The 16,934-nt window shown below is 50.6% G+C and overlaps 2 protein-coding genes across 8 annotated transcripts in view; one reads left to right on the top strand and one right to left on the bottom strand.

Annotated features, from left to right (window-relative positions):
- The window catches only part of LOC147113211 (complement component C9-like), a 25,494-nt gene extending 23,707 nt beyond the window's left edge, over positions 1-1,787 (top strand). Inside the window, exon 6 of the mRNA XM_085996277.1 lies at positions 1,758-1,787. Coding sequence (XP_085852403.1) covers positions 1,758-1,787 — 30 coding nt within the window. The remainder of the gene's footprint in view (positions 1-1,757) is intronic.
- The window catches only part of lclat1 (lysocardiolipin acyltransferase 1), a 292,648-nt gene that overhangs the window by 138,917 nt on the left and 136,797 nt on the right, over positions 1-16,934 (bottom strand). The window lies entirely within an intron of this gene.

Raw genomic sequence — 16,934 nt, 5'->3', positions numbered from 1 at the left:
GGGGTTGGGGATATGGGGAGAAGGTGGGAAGGTGGGGTTGGGGATATGGGGAGAAGGTGGAAGGTGGGGTTGGGGGATATGGGGGAGAAGGGGTGGGTAGGTGGGGTTGGGATATGGGGAGAAGGTGGGTAGGTGGGTTGGGGATATGGGGAGAAGGTGGGAAGGTGGGGTTGGGGATATGGGGAGAAGGTGGGAAGGTGGGGTTGGGGATATGGGGAGAAGGTGGGTAGGTGGGGTTGGGGGATATGGGGAGAAGGTGGGTAGGTGGGGTTGGGGATATGGGGAGAAGGTGGGAAGGTGGGGTTGGGGATATGGGGAGAAGGTGCGTAGGTGGGGTTGGGGGATATGGGGAGAAGGTGGGTAGGTGGGGTTGGGGGATATGGGGAGAAGGTGGGTAGGTGGGGTTGGGGATATGGGGAGAAGGTGGGTAGGTGGGGTTGAGGGATATGGGGAGAAGGTGGGTAGGTGGGGTTGGGGATATGGGGAGAAGGTGGGGTTGGGGATATGGGGAGAAGGTGGGTAGGTGGGGTTGAGGGATATGGGGAGAAGGTGGGTAGGTGGGGTTGGGGATATGGGGAGAAGGTGGGGGTTGGGGATATGGGGAGAAGGTGGGAAGGTGGGGTTGGGGATATGGGGAGAAGGTGCGTAGGTGGGGTTGGGGGATATGGGGAGAAGGTGGGTAGGTGGGTTGGGGATATGGGGAGAAGGTGGGTAGGTGGGGTTGGGGATATGGGGAGAAGGTGGGTAGGTGGGGTTGGGGGATATGGGGAGAAGGTGGGTAGGTGGGGTTGGGGATATGGGGAGAAGGTGGGTAGGTGGGGTTGGGATATGGGGAGAGGTGGGTGGGTGGGGTTGGGGGATATGGGGAGAAGGTGGGTAGGTGGGGTTGGGGATATGGGGAGAAGGTGGGTAGGTGGGGTTGGGGGATATGGGGAGAAGGTGGGTGGGTGGGGTTGGGGATTATGGGGAGAAGGTGCGTAGGTGGGGTTGGGGGATATGGGAGAAGGTGGGTAGGTGGGGTTGGGGATATGGGGAGAAGGTGGGTAGGTGGGGTTGGGGGATATGGGGAGAAGGTGGGTAGGTGGGTTGGGGATATGGGGAGAAGGTGGGTAGGTGGGGTTGGGGGATATGGGGAGAAGGTGGGTGGGTGGGGTTGGGGATATGGGGAGAAGGTGGGTAGGTGGGGCTGAGGATATGGGGAGAAGGTGGGTAGGTGGGGTTGGGGATATGGGGAGAAGGTGGGTAGGTGGGGTTGGGGGATATGGGGAGAAGGTGGGTAGGTGGGGGTTGGGGATTTGGGGAGAAGGTGGGTAGGTGGGGTGGGGATATGGGGAGAAGGTGGGTAGGTGGGGTTGGGGAGAAGGGGAGAAGGTGGGTCAGTGGGGTTGGGGAGAAGGTGGGTAGGTGGGGGTTGGGGAGATGGGGGAGAAGGTGGGTAGGTGGGGCTGAGGATATGGGGAGAGGTGGGTAGGTGGGGTTGGGGATATGGGGAGAAGGTGGGTAGGTGGGGTTGGGAGATGGGGAGAAGGTGGGTAGGTGGGGTTGGGGATATGGGGAGAAGTTGAGTAGGTGGGGTTGGGGATATGGGGAGAAGGTGGGTAGGTGGGGTTGGGGAGATGGGGAGAAGGTGGGTAGGTGGGGTTGGGGAGAAGGTGGGTAGGTGGGGGTTGGGGAGATGGGGAGAAGGTGGGTAGGTGGGGTGGATCTTTGAAAAATGACCAGGATTGTTGGGAACTTTTCCTTGTTTCTCTTTCCAGGCGGAGAACGCTCAGGGGTTGGAGAGTTAAACATGTTCTCCCCCACCCCCACCCTCTCCTGTAAGGATCCCGCAGCCAAAATCTAAATCCTGAGAAACTCAGAACTCGTTTGCCAAGGAATTTTATTTTTGGCTCAGGATTAGTGTAAACGCTGGTTAAAAATAACCAGGGTTATTAATCCTTGTCCCACAACCCATTTAATCATTGACAGAGCAACATAGTCTCAACAAACAGGGAGCACAAAATGTGGTTCACACAGGAGTGATTCAACCTTCAGAGGCTCCGCGGTCTACAGCAGGGCCTTGTAAAATTCAGCAAAGGGCAGCAACAACCACTACTGTGAAGACTGTCCCAAATAGGAACAGGAACTGTATTGGAGGAATGGATGTGATCCATTGAGATTGTTTACAGTGGGAGTGAATAACAGGGTTTTAAGCCTTTGGGAGTGTGTACAACACCAGTGAATGGGATGCGGTTTGGTCCATTGGGATTGTGTACAGTGGGAGTGAATAACATAGAGAGATAGGAACAGGAGTAGGCCATTCGGCCCTTCGAGCCTGCTCCGCCATTCAATGAGATCATGGCTGATCTTCATCTGAGATCTTAGCTGATCTTACCAGTTCAGTACCCCGTCCCCGCCTTTTCTCCGTAACCCTTAATCCCCTTAGCCTTCAGAAATATATCCAATTCTCTCTTGAAAATATTTATTGAATTAGCCTTCACAGCCCTCTGTGGCAGGGAATTCCACAGGCTCACCACTCTTTGAGTGAAGAAATTCTTCCTCATCTCTGTTTTAAATGATTTGCCCGCTATTTTTAGACTGTGGCCCCTGGTTCTGTGCTCCCCTGCCATTGGAAACATTCTCTCTGAATTCAGCCTGTCCAGGCCTGCCATAATTTTATATGTTTCGATGAGATCCCCTCTCAATCTTCTAAACTCCAGTGAGTACAAGCCCAAACTATTCAATCTCTCCTCGTAGGTCATTCCCGCCATTCCAGGTATCAGCCTGGTGAATCGCCGCTGCACTCTTTCCATGGCAAGAACATCCTTCCGCAGATGGGGCGACCAAAACTGTACACAATACTCCAGATGCGGTCTCACCAGCACCTTGTACAGCTGTAGTAAGGTATCCCTATTCCTATACTCGAACCCCCTTGATATGAAGGCCAACATACCATTTGCCTTCTTAATCGCCTGTTGCACCTGCATGCTCTCCTTCAGTGACTGGTGCACAAGAACACCCAGGTCCCTCTGCACTTCCCCATCTCCCAATCTATTGCCATTTAGATAATAATCTACCCTCCTGTTTTTACCCCCAAAGTGGATAACCTCGCATTTATCCACATTATAGTGCATCTGCCACGTATCCGCCCATTCCCCCAACCTGTCCAAATCGCACTGTAGCCTCCTGACATCCTCATCAGAGCCCACCCCTCCTCCTAGTTTAGTGTCGTCAGCGAATTTGGAAATATTGCATCCAATTCCCTGATCCAGATCATTTATATATATTGTGAACAGCTGGGGTCCCAGGACAGATCCTTGCGGCACCCCGCTGGTCACTGCCTGCCACTCCGAAAACGAGCCGTTTATTCCAACTCTCTGTTTTCTATCCGCCAGCCAGTTCTCTATCCACGTTAATACTTTGCCCCCAATCCCATGAGCCTTAATTTTGCATGATAATCTTTTGTGTGGAACCTTATCGAAGGCTTTCTGGAAGTCAAGGTACACCACATCCACTGGCTCTCCCCCATCTATTTTACCAGTTACTTCCTCAAAAAATTCCAGCAGATTAGTCAAACACGATTTACCCTTTGTAAATCCATGTTGACTCTGTCCGATCCTTTCCCCATTTGTCAAGTGCTCCGCTATTTTATCCTTAATAATGGACTCTAGCATTTTGCCCACAACCGATGTAAGGCTTACTGGTCTATAATTCCCTGCTTTCTCTCTACCCCCCTTTTTAAATATTGGGGTAACATTAGCTACCCTCCAATCCACGGGTACTGTTCCCGAGTCAATGGAGTTCCGGAAGATGATCCTTAGAGCATCTGCTATCTCCAGGGCCACCTCCTTAAGTACCCTAGGATGTAGTTTATCAGGCCCCGGGGATTTGTCGGCCTTCAGTCCCCTCAACTTACCCAACACCATATCCCTAGAGATACTAATTTCTGTCAGCTCCTCCCTCTCATTAGTCCCTATGTTTGCCGATATTCCTGGGAGGTTATTTGTGTCCTCCTTTGTGAATACAGAACCAAAGTATGAGTTTAATTGGTCTGCCATTTCCTTATTCTCCATTATATATTCTCCCGAATCGGACTGCAAGGGACCGACTTGGGATTTTACCAGTCTTTTCCTCCTGATATACCGATAAAAGCTTTTGCAGTCTGTCTTTATGTTTGCTGCAAGTTTACTTTCGTATTCTATTTTCCCCTTCCTGATTAATCCCTTTGTCCTCTTTTGCTGTATCCTGTACTGCCCCCAATCTTCCGGTCTGGTGCTTTTTTTTGCCAGTTGATATGCCCTTTTTTTTGATTTTATGCTGTCCCTAATTTCCCTCGTTATCCACGGTTGAGCCACCTTTTTAGGTTTATTTTTATGCCAAACCGGTATAAACATGTTCTGGAATTCTTCCATTCTATCTTTGAATGCTTGCCATTGTCTATCCACTGTCAATCCCCCCAGAAACACCACCCAATCAATCTTACCCAATTCCCGTCTCATACCCTCGTAATTCCCTTTATTTAAGTTCTGGACCTTAGTCTCTGATGCAATTTCCTCACTCTCCATCTCGACTGAGAGCTCGATCATATTATGATCGCTCTGACCCAAGGGGCCTCGTACAAGAAGATTGTTGATAAGTCCCTTCTCATTGCACAATACCCAGTCTAAAATGGCCTGATCTCGAGTCGGCTCCTCGACATATTGGTCCAGATAACCGTCCCGAAAACATTCCAGGAATTCCTCCTCCTCAGAATTTTTACTAATTTGGGTAGTCCAATCAATATGTAAATTAAAGTCACCCATGATGACAGCTGTGCTCTTATCGCACGCTTCTCTAATTTCCCTTTTTATGCCTTCCCTCACCTCCATATTACTATTTGGAGGCCTATATATCACACCCACTAACGTTTTCCTCCCCTTGCTATTTCTCATTTCTACCCATACAGATTCCGTTTCATCCAAGTTAATATCCTTCCTTTCCATTGCATTAATCCCCTCCTTTACCAGCAATGCTACCCCACCTCCCCTACCTTTTTGCCGATCCTTCCTAAATATTGTATATCCCTGGATGTTAAGTTCCCAGCCTTGCCCACCCTGCAGCCACGTTTCTGTAATCCCAATCAAATCATACTTGTTTACCTCTATTTCCACAACTAAAACTAACAGGGTTTTAAGACCTTGGGAGTGTGTACAACACCAGTGAATGGGAGGGGGTTTGATCCATTGGGATTGTGTACAGTGGGGTGAATGGGAAGGGGTTTGATCCATTGGGATTGTGTACAGTGGGAGTGAATGGGAAGGGGTTTGGTCCATTGGGATTGTGTACAGTGGGAGTGAATGGGAGGGGGTTTGATCCATTGGGATTGTGTACAGTGGGGTGAATGGGAAGGGGTTTGGTCCATTGGGATTGTGTACAGTGGGAGTGAATGGGAGGGGGTTTGATCCATTGGGATTGTGTACAGTGGGAGTGAATGGGAAGGGGTTTGGTCCATTGGAATTGTGTACAGTGGGAGTGAATGGGAAGAGGTTTGCTCCATTGGGATTGTGTACAGTGGGAGAGAATGGGAAGGGGTTTGGTCCATTGGGATTGTGTACAGTGGGAGTGAATGGGAAGGGGTTTGCTCCATTGGGATTGTGTACAGTGGGAGTGAATGGGAAGGGGTTTGGTCCATTGGGATTGTGTACAGTGGGGTGAATGGGAAGGGGTTTGGTCCATTGGGATTGTGTACAGTGGGAGTGAATGGGAAGAGGTTTGGTCCATTGGGATTGTGTACAGTGGGAGTGAATGGGAAGAGGTTTGGTCCATTGGGATTGTGTACAGTGGGAGTGAATGGGAAGGGGTTTGGTCCATTGGGATTGTGTACAGTGGGAGTGAATGGGAAGAGGTTTGGTCCATTGGGATTGTGTACAGTGGGTGTGAATGCGAAGGGGTTTGGTCCATTGGGATTGTGTACAGTGGGGTGAATGGGAAGAGGTTTGGTCCATTGGGATTGTGTACAGTGGGAGTGAATGGGAGGGGGTTTGGTCCATTGGGATTGTGTACAGTGGGGTGAATGGGAAGGGGTTTGGTCCATTGGCATTGTGTACAGTGGGAGTGAATGGGAAGGGGTTTGGTCCATTGGGATTGTGTACAGTGGGGTGAATGGGAAGGGGTTTGGTCCACTGGGATTGTGTACAGTGGGAGTGAATGGGAAGAGGTTTGGTCCATTGGGATTGTGTACAGTGGGAGTGAATGGGAAGAGGTTTGGTCCATTGGGATTGTGTACAGTGGGAGTGAATGGGAAGAGGTTTGGTCCATTGGGATTGTGTACAGTGGGAGTGAATGGGAAGGGGTTTGGGTCCATTGGGATTGTGTACAGTGGGAGTGAATGGGAAGGGGTTTGGTCCATTGGGATTGTGTACAGTGGGGTGAATGGGAAGGGGTTTGGTCCATTGGGATTGTGTACAGTGGGAGTGAATGGGAAGGGGTTTGGTCCATTGGGATTGTGTACAGTGGGGTGAATGGGAAGGGGTTTGGTCCATTGGGATTGTGTACAGTGGGAGTGAATGGGAAGAGGTTTGGTCCATTGGGATTGTGTACAGCGGGAGTGAATGGGAAGGGGTTTGGGTCCATTGGGATTGTGTACAGTGGGAGTGAATGGGAAGAGGTTTGGGTCCATTGGGATTGTGTACAGTGGGAGTGAATGGGAAGAGGTTTGGTCCATTGGGATTGTGTAAAGTGGGAGTGAATGGGAAGGGGTTTGGGTCCATTGGGATTGTGTACAGTGGGAGTGAATGGGAAGAGGTTTGGTCCATTGGGATTGTGTACAGTGGGAGTGAATGGGAAGAGGTTTGGTCCATTGGGACTGTGTACAGTGGGAGTGAATGGGAAGGGGTTTGGTCCATTGGGATTGTGTACAGTGGGAGTGAATGGGAAGAGGTTTGGTCCATTGGGATTGTGTACAGTGGGTGTGAATGGGAAGGGGTTTGGTCCATTGGGATTGTGTACAGTGGGAGTGAATGGGAAGAGGTTTGGTCCATTGGGATTGTGTACAGTGGGAGTGAATGGGAAGAGGTTTGGTCCATTGGGATTGTGTACAGTGGGTGTGAATGGGAAGAGGTTTCGTCCATTGGAATTGTGTACAGTGGGAGTGAATGGGAAGGGGTTTGGTCCATTGGGATTGTGTACAGTGGGAGTGAATGGGAAGAGGTTTGGTCCATTGGGATTGTGTACAGTGGGAGTGAATGGGAAGAGGTTTGGTCCATTGGGATTGTGTACAGTGGGGTGAATGGGAAGGGGTTTGGTCCATTGGGATTGTGTACAGTGGGAGTGAATGGGAGGGGGTTTGATCCATTGGGATTGTGTACAGTGGGAGTGAATGGGAAGGGGTTTGGTCCATTGGAATTGTGTACAGTGGGAGTGAATGGGAAGAGGTTTGCTCCATTGGGATTGTGTACAGTGGGAGAGAATGGGAAGGGGTTTGGTCCATTGGGATTGTGTACAGTGGGAGTGAATGGGAAGGGGTTTGCTCCATTGGGATTGTGTACAGTGGGAGTGAATGGGAAGGGGTTTGGTCCATTGGGATTGTGTACAGTGGGGTGAATGGGAAGGGGTTTGGTCCATTGGAATTGTGTACAGTGGGAGTGAATGGGAAGAGGTTTGGTCCATTGGGATTGTGTACAGTGGGGTGAATGGGAAGGGGTTTGGGTCCATTGGGATTGTGTACAGTGGGAGTGAATGGGAAGAGGTTTGCTCCATTGGGATTGTGTACAGTGGGGTGAATGGGAAGGGGTTTGGTCCATTGGGATTGTGTACAGTGGGAGTGAATGGGAAGGGGTTTGGTCCATTGGGATTGTGTACAGTGGGAGTGAATGGGAAGGGGTTTGGTCCATTGGGATTGTGTACAGTGGGAGTGAATGGGAAGGGGTTTGGTCCATTGGGATTGTGTACAGTGGGAGTGAATGGGAAGAGGTTTGGTCCATTGGGATTGTGTACAGTGGGTGTGAATGGGAAGGGGTTTGGTCCATTGGGATTGTGTACAGTGGGAGTGAATGGGAAGGGGTTTGGTCCATTGGGATTGTGTACAGTGGGAGTGAATGGGAAGAGGTTTGGTCCATTGGGATTGTGTACAGTGGGAGTGAATGGGAGGGGGTTTGGTCCATTGGGATTGTGTACAGTGGGGTGAATGGGAAGGGGTTTGGTCCATTGGGATTGTGTACAGTGGGAGTGAATGGGAAGGGGTTTGGTCCATTGGGATTGTGTACAGTGGGGTGAATGGGAAGGGGTTTGGTCCACTGGGATTGTGTACAGTGGGAGTGAATGGGAAGAGGTTTGGTCCATTGGGATTGTGTACAGTGGGAGTGAATGGGAAGAGGTTTGGTCCATTGGGATTGTGTACAGTGGGAGTGAATGGGAAGGGGTTTGGTCCATTGGGATTGTGTACAGTGGGGTGAATGGGAAGGGGTTTGGTCCATTGGGATTGTGTACAGTGGGAGTGAATGGGAAGGGGTTTGGTCCATTGGGATTGTGTACAGTGGGGTGAATGGGAAGGGGTTTGGTCCACTGGGATTGTGTACAGTGGGAGTGAATGGGAAGAGGTTTGGTCCATTGGGATTGTGTACAGTGGGAGTGAATGGGAAGAGGTTTGGTCCATTGGGATTGTGTACAGTGGGAGTGAATGGGAAGAGGTTTGGTCCATTGGGATTGTGTACAGTGGGAGTGAATGGGATGGGGTTTGGTCCATTGGGATTGTGTACAGTGGGAGTGAATGGGAAGAGGTTTGGTCCATTGGGATTGTGTACAGTGGGTGTGAATGGGAAGGGGTTTGGTCCATTGGGATTGTGTACAGTGGGAGTGAATGGGAAGAGGTTTGGTCCATTGGGATTGTGTACAGTGGGGTGAATGGGAAGGGGTTTGGTCCATTGGGATTGTGTACAGTGGGGTGAATGGGAAGGGGTTTGGTCCACTGGGATTGTGTACAGTGGGAGTGAATGGGAAGGGGTTTGGGTCCATTGGGATTGTGTACAGTGGGAGTGAATGGGAAGAGGTTTGGTCCATTGGGATTGTGTACAGCGGGAGTGAATGGGAAGGGGTTTGGGTCCATTGGGATTGTGTACAGTGGGAGTGAATGGGAAGAGGTTTGGGTCCATTGGGATTGTGTACAGTGGGAGTGAATGGGAAGAGGTTTGGTCCATTGGGATTGTGTAAAGTGGGAGTGAATGGGAAGGGGTTTGGGTCCATTGGGATTGTGTACAGTGGGAGTGAATGGGAAGAGGTTTGGTCCATTGGGATTGTGTACAGTGGGAGTGAATGGGAAGAGGTTTGGTCCATTGGGACTGTGTACAGTGGGAGTGAATGGGAAGGGGTTTGGTCCATTGGGATTGTGTACAGTGGGTGTGAATGGGAAGGGGTTTTGTCCATTGGAATTGTGTACAGTGGGAGTGAATGGGAAGGGGTTTGGTCCATTGGGATTGTGTACAGTGGGAGTGAATGGGAAGAGGTTTGGTCCATTGGGATTGTGTACAGTGGGGTGAATGGGAAGGGGTTTGGTCCATTGGGATTGTGTACAGTGGGGTGAATGGGAAGGGGTTTGGTCCATTGGGATTGTGTACAGTGGGAGTGAATGGGAAGGGATTTCGTCCATTGGGATTGTGTACAGTGGGGTGAATGGGAAGGGGTTTGGTCCATTGGGATTGTGTACAGTGGGGTGAACGGGAAGAGGTTTGCTCCATTGGGATTGTGTACAGTGGGAGTGAATGGGAAGGGGTTTGGGTCCATTGGGATTGTGTACAGTGGGAGTGAATGGGAAGGGGTTTGGTCCATTGGGATTGTGTACAGTGGGAGTGATTGGGAAGAGGTTTGGTCCATTGGGATTGTGTACAGTGGGAGTGAATGGGAAGAGGTTTGGTCCATTGGGATTGTGTACAGTGGGAGTGAATGGGAAGAGGTTTCATCCATTGGAATTGTGTACAGTGGGAGTGAATGGGAAGGGGTTTGGTTCATTGGGATTGTGTAAAGTGGGAGTGAATGGGAAGGGGTTTGGGTCCATTGGGATTGTGTACAGTGGGAGTGAATGGGAAGGGGTTTGGGTCCATTGGGATTGTGTGCAGTGGGAGTGAATGGGAAGAGGTTTGGTCCATTGGGATTGTGTACAGTGGGAGTGAATGGGAAGGGGTTTGGTCCATTGGGATTGTGTACAGTGGGGTGAATGGGAAGGGGTTTGGTCCATTGGGATTGTGTACAGTGGGAGTGAATGGGAAGGGGTTTGGTCCATTGGGATTGTGTACAGTGGGGTGAATGGGAAGGGGTTTGGTCCATTGGGATTGTGTACAGTGGGAGTGAATGGGAAGAGGTTTGGTCCATTGGGATTGTGTACAGCGGGAGTGAATGGGAAGGGGTTTGGGTCCATTGGGATTGTGTACAGTGGGAGTGAATGGGAAGAGGTTTGGGTCCATTGGGATTGTGTACAGTGGGAGTGAATGGGAAGATGTTTGGTCCATTGGGATTGTGTAAAGTGGGAGTGAATGGGAAGGGGTTTGGGTCCATTGGGATTGTGTACAGTGGGAGTGAATGGGAAGAGGTTTGGTCCATTGGGATTGTGTACAGTGGGAGTGAATGGGAAGAGGTTTGGTCCATTGGGACTGTGTACAGTGGGAGTGAATGGGAAGGGGTTTGGTCCATTGGGATTGTGTACAGTGGGAGTGAATGGGAAGAGGTTTGGTCCATTGGGATTGTGTACAGTGGGTGTGAATGGGAAGGGGTTTGGTCCATTGGGATTGTGTACAGTGGGAGTGAATGGGAAGAGGTTTGGTCCATTGGGATTGTGTACAGTGGGAGTGAATGGGAAGAGGTTTGGTCCATTGGGATTGTGTACAGTGGGTGTGAATGGGAAGAGGTTTCGTCCATTGGAATTGTGTACAGTGGGAGTGAATGGGAAGGGGTTTGGTCCATTGGGATTGTGTACAGTGGGAGTGAATGGGAAGAGGTTTGGTCCATTGGGATTGTGTACAGTGGGAGTGAATGGGAAGAGGTTTGGTCCATTGGGATTGTGTACAGTGGGGTGAATGGGAAGGGGTTTGGTCCATTGGGATTGTGTACAGTGGGAGTGAATGGGAGGGGGTTTGATCCATTGGGATTGTGTACAGTGGGAGTGAATGGGAAGGGGTTTGGTCCATTGGAATTGTGTACAGTGGGAGTGAATGGGAAGAGGTTTGCTCCATTGGGATTGTGTACAGTGGGAGAGAATGGGAAGGGGTTTGGTCCATTGGGATTGTGTACAGTGGGAGTGAATGGGAAGGGGTTTGCTCCATTGGGATTGTGTACAGTGGGAGTGAATGGGAAGGGGTTTGGTCCATTGGGATTGTGTACAGTGGGGTGAATGGGAAGGGGTTTGGTCCATTGGAATTGTGTACAGTGGGAGTGAATGGGAAGAGGTTTGGTCCATTGGGATTGTGTACAGTGGGGTGAATGGGAAGGGGTTTGGGTCCATTGGGATTGTGTACAGTGGGAGTGAATGGGAAGAGGTTTGCTCCATTGGGATTGTGTACAGTGGGGTGAATGGGAAGGGGTTTGGTCCATTGGGATTGTGTACAGTGGGAGTGAATGGGAAGGGGTTTGGTCCATTGGGATTGTGTACAGTGGGAGTGAATGGGAAGGGGTTTGGTCCATTGGGATTGTGTACAGTGGGAGTGAATGGGAAGGGGTTTGGTCCATTGGGATTGTGTACAGTGGGAGTGAATGGGAAGAGGTTTGGTCCATTGGGATTGTGTACAGTGGGTGTGAATGGGAAGGGGTTTGGTCCATTGGGATTGTGTACAGTGGGAGTGAATGGGAGGGGGTTTGGTCCATTGGGATTGTGTACAGTGGGGTGAATGGGAAGAGGTTTGGTCCATTGGGATTGTGTACAGTGGGAGTGAATGGGAGGGGGTTTGGTCCATTGGGATTGTGTACAGTGGGGTGAATGGGAAGGGGTTTGGTCCATTGGGATTGTGTACAGTGGGAGTGAATGGGAAGGGGTTTGGTCCATTGGGATTGTGTACAGTGGGGTGAATGGGAAGGGGTTTGGTCCACTGGGATTGTGTACAGTGGGAGTGAATGGGAAGAGGTTTGGTCCATTGGGATTGTGTACAGTGGGAGTGAATGGGAAGAGGTTTGGTCCATTGGGATTGTGTACAGTGGGAGTGAATGGGAAGGGGTTTGGTCCATTGGGATTGTGTACAGTGGGGTGAATGGGAAGGGGTTTGGTCCATTGGGATTGTGTACAGTGGGAGTGAATGGGAAGGGGTTTGGTCCATTGGGATTGTGTACAGTGGGGTGAATGGGAAGGGGTTTGGTCCACTGGGATTGTGTACAGTGGGAGTGAATGGGAAGAGGTTTGGTCCATTGGGATTGTGTACAGTGGGAGTGAATGGGAAGAGGTTTGGTCCATTGGGATTGTGTACAGTGGGAGTGAATGGGAAGAGGTTTGGTCCATTGGGATTGTGTACAGTGGGAGTGAATGGGATGGGGTTTGGTCCATTGGGATTGTGTACAGTGGGAGTGAATGGGAAGAGGTTTGGTCCATTGGGATTGTGTACAGTGGGTGTGAATGGGAAGGGGTTTGGTCCATTGGGATTGTGTACAGTGGGAGTGAATGGGAAGAGGTTTGGTCCATTGGGATTGTGTACAGTGGGGTGAATGGGAAGGGGTTTGGTCCATTGGGATTGTGTACAGTGGGGTGAATGGGAAGGGGTTTGGTCCACTGGGATTGTGTACACTGGGAGTGAATGGGAAGGGGTTTGGGTCCATTGGGATTGTGTACAGTGGGAGTGAATGGGAAGAGGTTTGGTCCATTGGGATTGTGTACAGCGGGAGTGAATGGGAAGGGGTTTGGGTCCATTGGGATTGTGTACAGTGGGAGTGAATGGGAAGAGGTTTGGGTCCATTGGGATTGTGTACAGTGGGAGTGAATGGGAAGAGGTTTGGTCCATTGGGATTGTGTAAAGTGGGAGTGAATGGGAAGGGGTTTGGGTCCATTGGGATTGTGTACAGTGGGAGTGAATGGGAAGAGGTTTGGTCCATTGGGATTGTGTACAGTGGGAGTGAATGGGAAGAGGTTTGGTCCATTGGGACTGTGTACAGTGGGAGTGAATGGGAAGGGGTTTGGTCCATTGGGATTGTGTACAGTGGGTGTGAATGGGAAGGGGTTTGGTCCATTGGGATTGTGTACAGTGGGAGTAAATGGGAAGAGGTTTGGTCCATTGGGATTGTGTACAGTGGGAGTGAATGGGAAGAGGTTTGGTCCATTGGGATTGTGTACAGTGGGTGTGAATGGGAAGAGGTTTTGTCCATTGGAATTGTGTACAGTGGGAGTGAATGGGAAGGGGTTTGGTCCATTGGGATTGTGTACAGTGGGAGTGAATGGGAAGAGGTTTGGTCCATTGGGATTGTGTACAGTGGGGTGAATGGGAAGGGGTTTGGTCCATTGGGATTGTGTACAGTGGGGTGAATGGGAAGGGGTTTGGTCCATTGGGATTGTGTACAGTGGGAGTGAATGGGAAGGGATTTGGTCCATTGGGATTGTGTACAGTGGGGTGAATGGGAAGGGGTTTGGTCCATTGGGATTGTGTACAGTGGGGTGAACGGGAAGAGGTTTGCTCCATTGGGATTGTGTACAGTGGGAGTGAATGGGAAGGGGTTTGGGTCCATTGGGATTGTGTACAGTGGGAGTGAATGGGAAGGGGTTTGGTCCATTGGGATTGTGTACAGTGGGAGTGATTGGGAAGAGGTTTGGTCCATTGGGATTGTGTACAGTGGGAGTGAATGGGAAGAGGTTTGGTCCATTGGGATTGTGTACAGTGGGAGTGAATGGGAAGAGGTTTCGTCCATTGGAATTGTGTACAGTGGGAGTGAATGGGAAGGGGTTTGGTTCATTGGGATTGTGTAAAGTGGGAGTGAATGGGAAGGGGTTTGGGTCCATTGGGATTGTGTACAGTGGGAGTGAATGGGAAGGGGTTTGGGTCCATTGGGATTGTGTGCAGTGGGAGTGAATGGGAAGAGGTTTGGTCCATTGGGATTGTGTACAGTGGGAGTGAATGGGAAGGGGTTTGGGTCCATTGGGATTGTGTACAGTGGGAGTGAATGGGAAGGGGTTTGGTCCATTGGGATTGTGTACAGTGGGAGTGAATGGGAAGAGGTTTGGTCCATTGGGATTGTGTACAGTGGGGTGAATGGGAAGGGGTTTGGTCCATTGGGATTGTGTACAGTGGGAGTGAATGGGAAGGGGTTTGGGTCCATTGGAATTGTGTACAGTGGGAGTGAATGGGAAGGGGTTTGTCCATTGGGATTGTGTACAGTGGGAGTGAATGGGAAGAGGTTTGGTCCATTGGGATTGTGTACAGTGGGAGTGAATGGGAAGGGGTTTGGTCCACTGGGATTGTGTACAGTGGGAGTGAATGGGAAGAGGTTTGGTCCATTGGGATTGTGTACAGTGGGGTGAATGGGAAGGGGTTTGGTCCATTGGGATTGTGTACAGTGGGAGTGAATGGGAAGGGGTTTGGTCCACTGGGATTGTGTACAGTGGGGTGAATGGGAAGGGGTTTGGTCCATTGGGATTCTGTACAGTGGGAGTGAATGGGAAGGGGTTTGGTCCACTGGGATTGTGTACAGTGGGAGTGAATGGGAAGGGGTTTGGTCCACTGGGATTGTGTACAGTGGGAGTGAATGGGAAGAGGTTTGGTCCATTGGGACTGTGTACAGTGGGAGTGAATGGGAAGGGGTTTGGTCCATTGGGATTGTGTACAGTGGGAGTGAATGGGAAGAGGTTTGGTCCATTGGGATTGTGTACAGTGGGTGTGAATGGGAAGGGGTTTGGTCCATTGGGATTGTGTACAGTGGGAGTGAATGGGAAGAGGTTTGGTCCATTGGGATTGTGTACAGTGGGGTGAATGGGAAGGGGTTTGGTCCATTGGGATTGTGTACAGTGGGGTGAATGGGAAGGGGTTTGGTCCATTGGGATTGTGTACAGTGGGAGTGAATGGGAAGGGGTTTGGTCCATTGGGATTGTGTACAGTGGGAGTGATTGGGAAGAGGTTTGGTCCATTGGGATTGTGTACAGTGGGAGTGAATGGGAAGAGGTTTGGTCCATTGGGATTGTGTACAGTGGGAGTGCATGGGAAGGGGTTTGGGTCCATTGGGATTGTGTACAGTGGGAGTGAATGGGAAGAGGTTTGGTCCATTGGGATTGTGTACAGTGGGAGTGAATGGGAAGAGGTTTCGTCCATTGGAATTGTGTACAGTGGGAGTGAATGGGAAGGGGTTTGGTTCATTGGGATTGTGTAAAGTGGGAGTGAATGGGAAGGGGTTTGGGTCCATTGGGATTGTGTACAGTGGGAGTGAATGGGAAGGGGTTTGGGTCCATTGGGATTGTGTGCAGTGGGAGTGAATGGGAAGAGGTTTGGTCCATTGGGATTGTGCACAGTGGGAGTGAATGGGAAGGGGTTTGGGTCCATTGGGATTGTGTACAGTGGGAGTGAATGGGAAGGGGTTTGGGTCCATTGGAATTGTGTACAGTGGGAGTGAATGGGAAGGGGTTTGGTCCATTGGGATTGTGTACAGTGGGAGTGAATGAGAAGAGGTTTGGTCCATTGGGATTGTGTACAGTGGGAGTGATTGGGAAGAGGTTTGGTCCATTGGGATTGTGTACAGTGGGAGTGAATGGGAAGGGGTTTGGTCCATTGGGATTCTGTACAGTGGGAGTGAATGGGAAGAGGTTTGGTCCATTGGGATTGTGTACAGTGGGAGTGAATGGGAAGAGGTTTGGTCCATTGGGATTGTGTACAGTGGGAGTGAATGGGAAGGGGTTTGGTACATGGGGATTGTGTACAGTGGGAGTGAATGGGAAGGGGTTTGGTCCATGGGGATTGTGTACAGTGGGAGTGAATGGGAAGAGGTTTGGTCCATTGGAATTGTGTACAGTGGGGTGAATGGGAAGGGGTTTGGTCCATTGGGATTGTGTACAGTGGGAGTGAATGGGAAGGGGTTTGGGTCCATTGGAATTGTGTACAATGGGAGTGAATGGGAAGGGGTTTGGTCCATTGGGATTGTGTGCAGTGGGAGTGAATGGGAAGGGGTTTGGTCCATTGGGATTGTGTACAGTGGGAGTGAATGGGAAGAGGTTTGGTCCATTGGGATTGTGTACAGTGGGGTGAATGGGAAGGGGTTTGGTCCATTGGGATTGTGTACAGTGGGAGTGAATGGGAAGAGGTTTGGTCCATTGGGATTGTGTACAGTGGGAGTGAATGGGAAGGGGTTTGGTCCATTGGGATTGTGTACAGTGGGAGTGAGTGGGAAGAGGTTTGGTCCATTGGGATTGTGTACAGTGGGAGTGAATGGGAAGGGGTTTGGTCCGTTGGGATTGTGTACAGTGGGGTGAAGGGGAAGGGGTTTGGGTCCATTGGGATTGTGTACAGTGGGAGTGAATGGGAAGGGGTTTGGTCCATTGGGATTGTGTACAGTGGGAGTGAATGGGAAGGGGTTTGGTCCATCGGGATTGTGTACAGTGGGAGTGAATGGGAAGGGGTTTGGGTCCATTGGGATTGTGTACAGTGGGAGTGAATGGGAAGGGGTTTGGGTCCATTGGGATTGTGTACAGTGGGAGTGAATGGGAAGGGGTTTGGTCCATTGGGATTGTGTACAGTGGGAGTGAATGGGAAGAGGTTTGGTCCATTGGGATTGTGTACAGTGGGAGTGAATGGGAAGGGGTTTGGGTCCATTGGGATTGTGTGCAGTGGGAGTGAATGGGAAGGGGTTTGGTCCATTGGGATTGTGTACAGTGGGAGTGAATGGGAAGGGGTTTGGGTCCATTGGGATTGTGTACAGTGGGAGTGAATGGGAAGGGGTTTGGTCCATTGGGATTGTGTACAGTGGGAGTGAATGGGAAGGGGTTTGGTCCATTGGGATTGTGTACAGTGGGAGTGAATGGGAAGGGGTTTGGTCCA

The sequence above is a fragment of the Somniosus microcephalus genome, chromosome 9 (assembly GCF_052327205.1).
Source record: "Somniosus microcephalus isolate GS21.2 chromosome 9, FLI_Smic_1.0, whole genome shotgun sequence".
NCBI classification, from domain to species: domain Eukaryota; kingdom Metazoa; phylum Chordata; class Chondrichthyes; order Squaliformes; family Somniosidae; genus Somniosus; species Somniosus microcephalus.
Note: the sequence above shows the minus strand (reverse complement) of the source record. Positions and strands in the feature narration are given on the sequence as shown.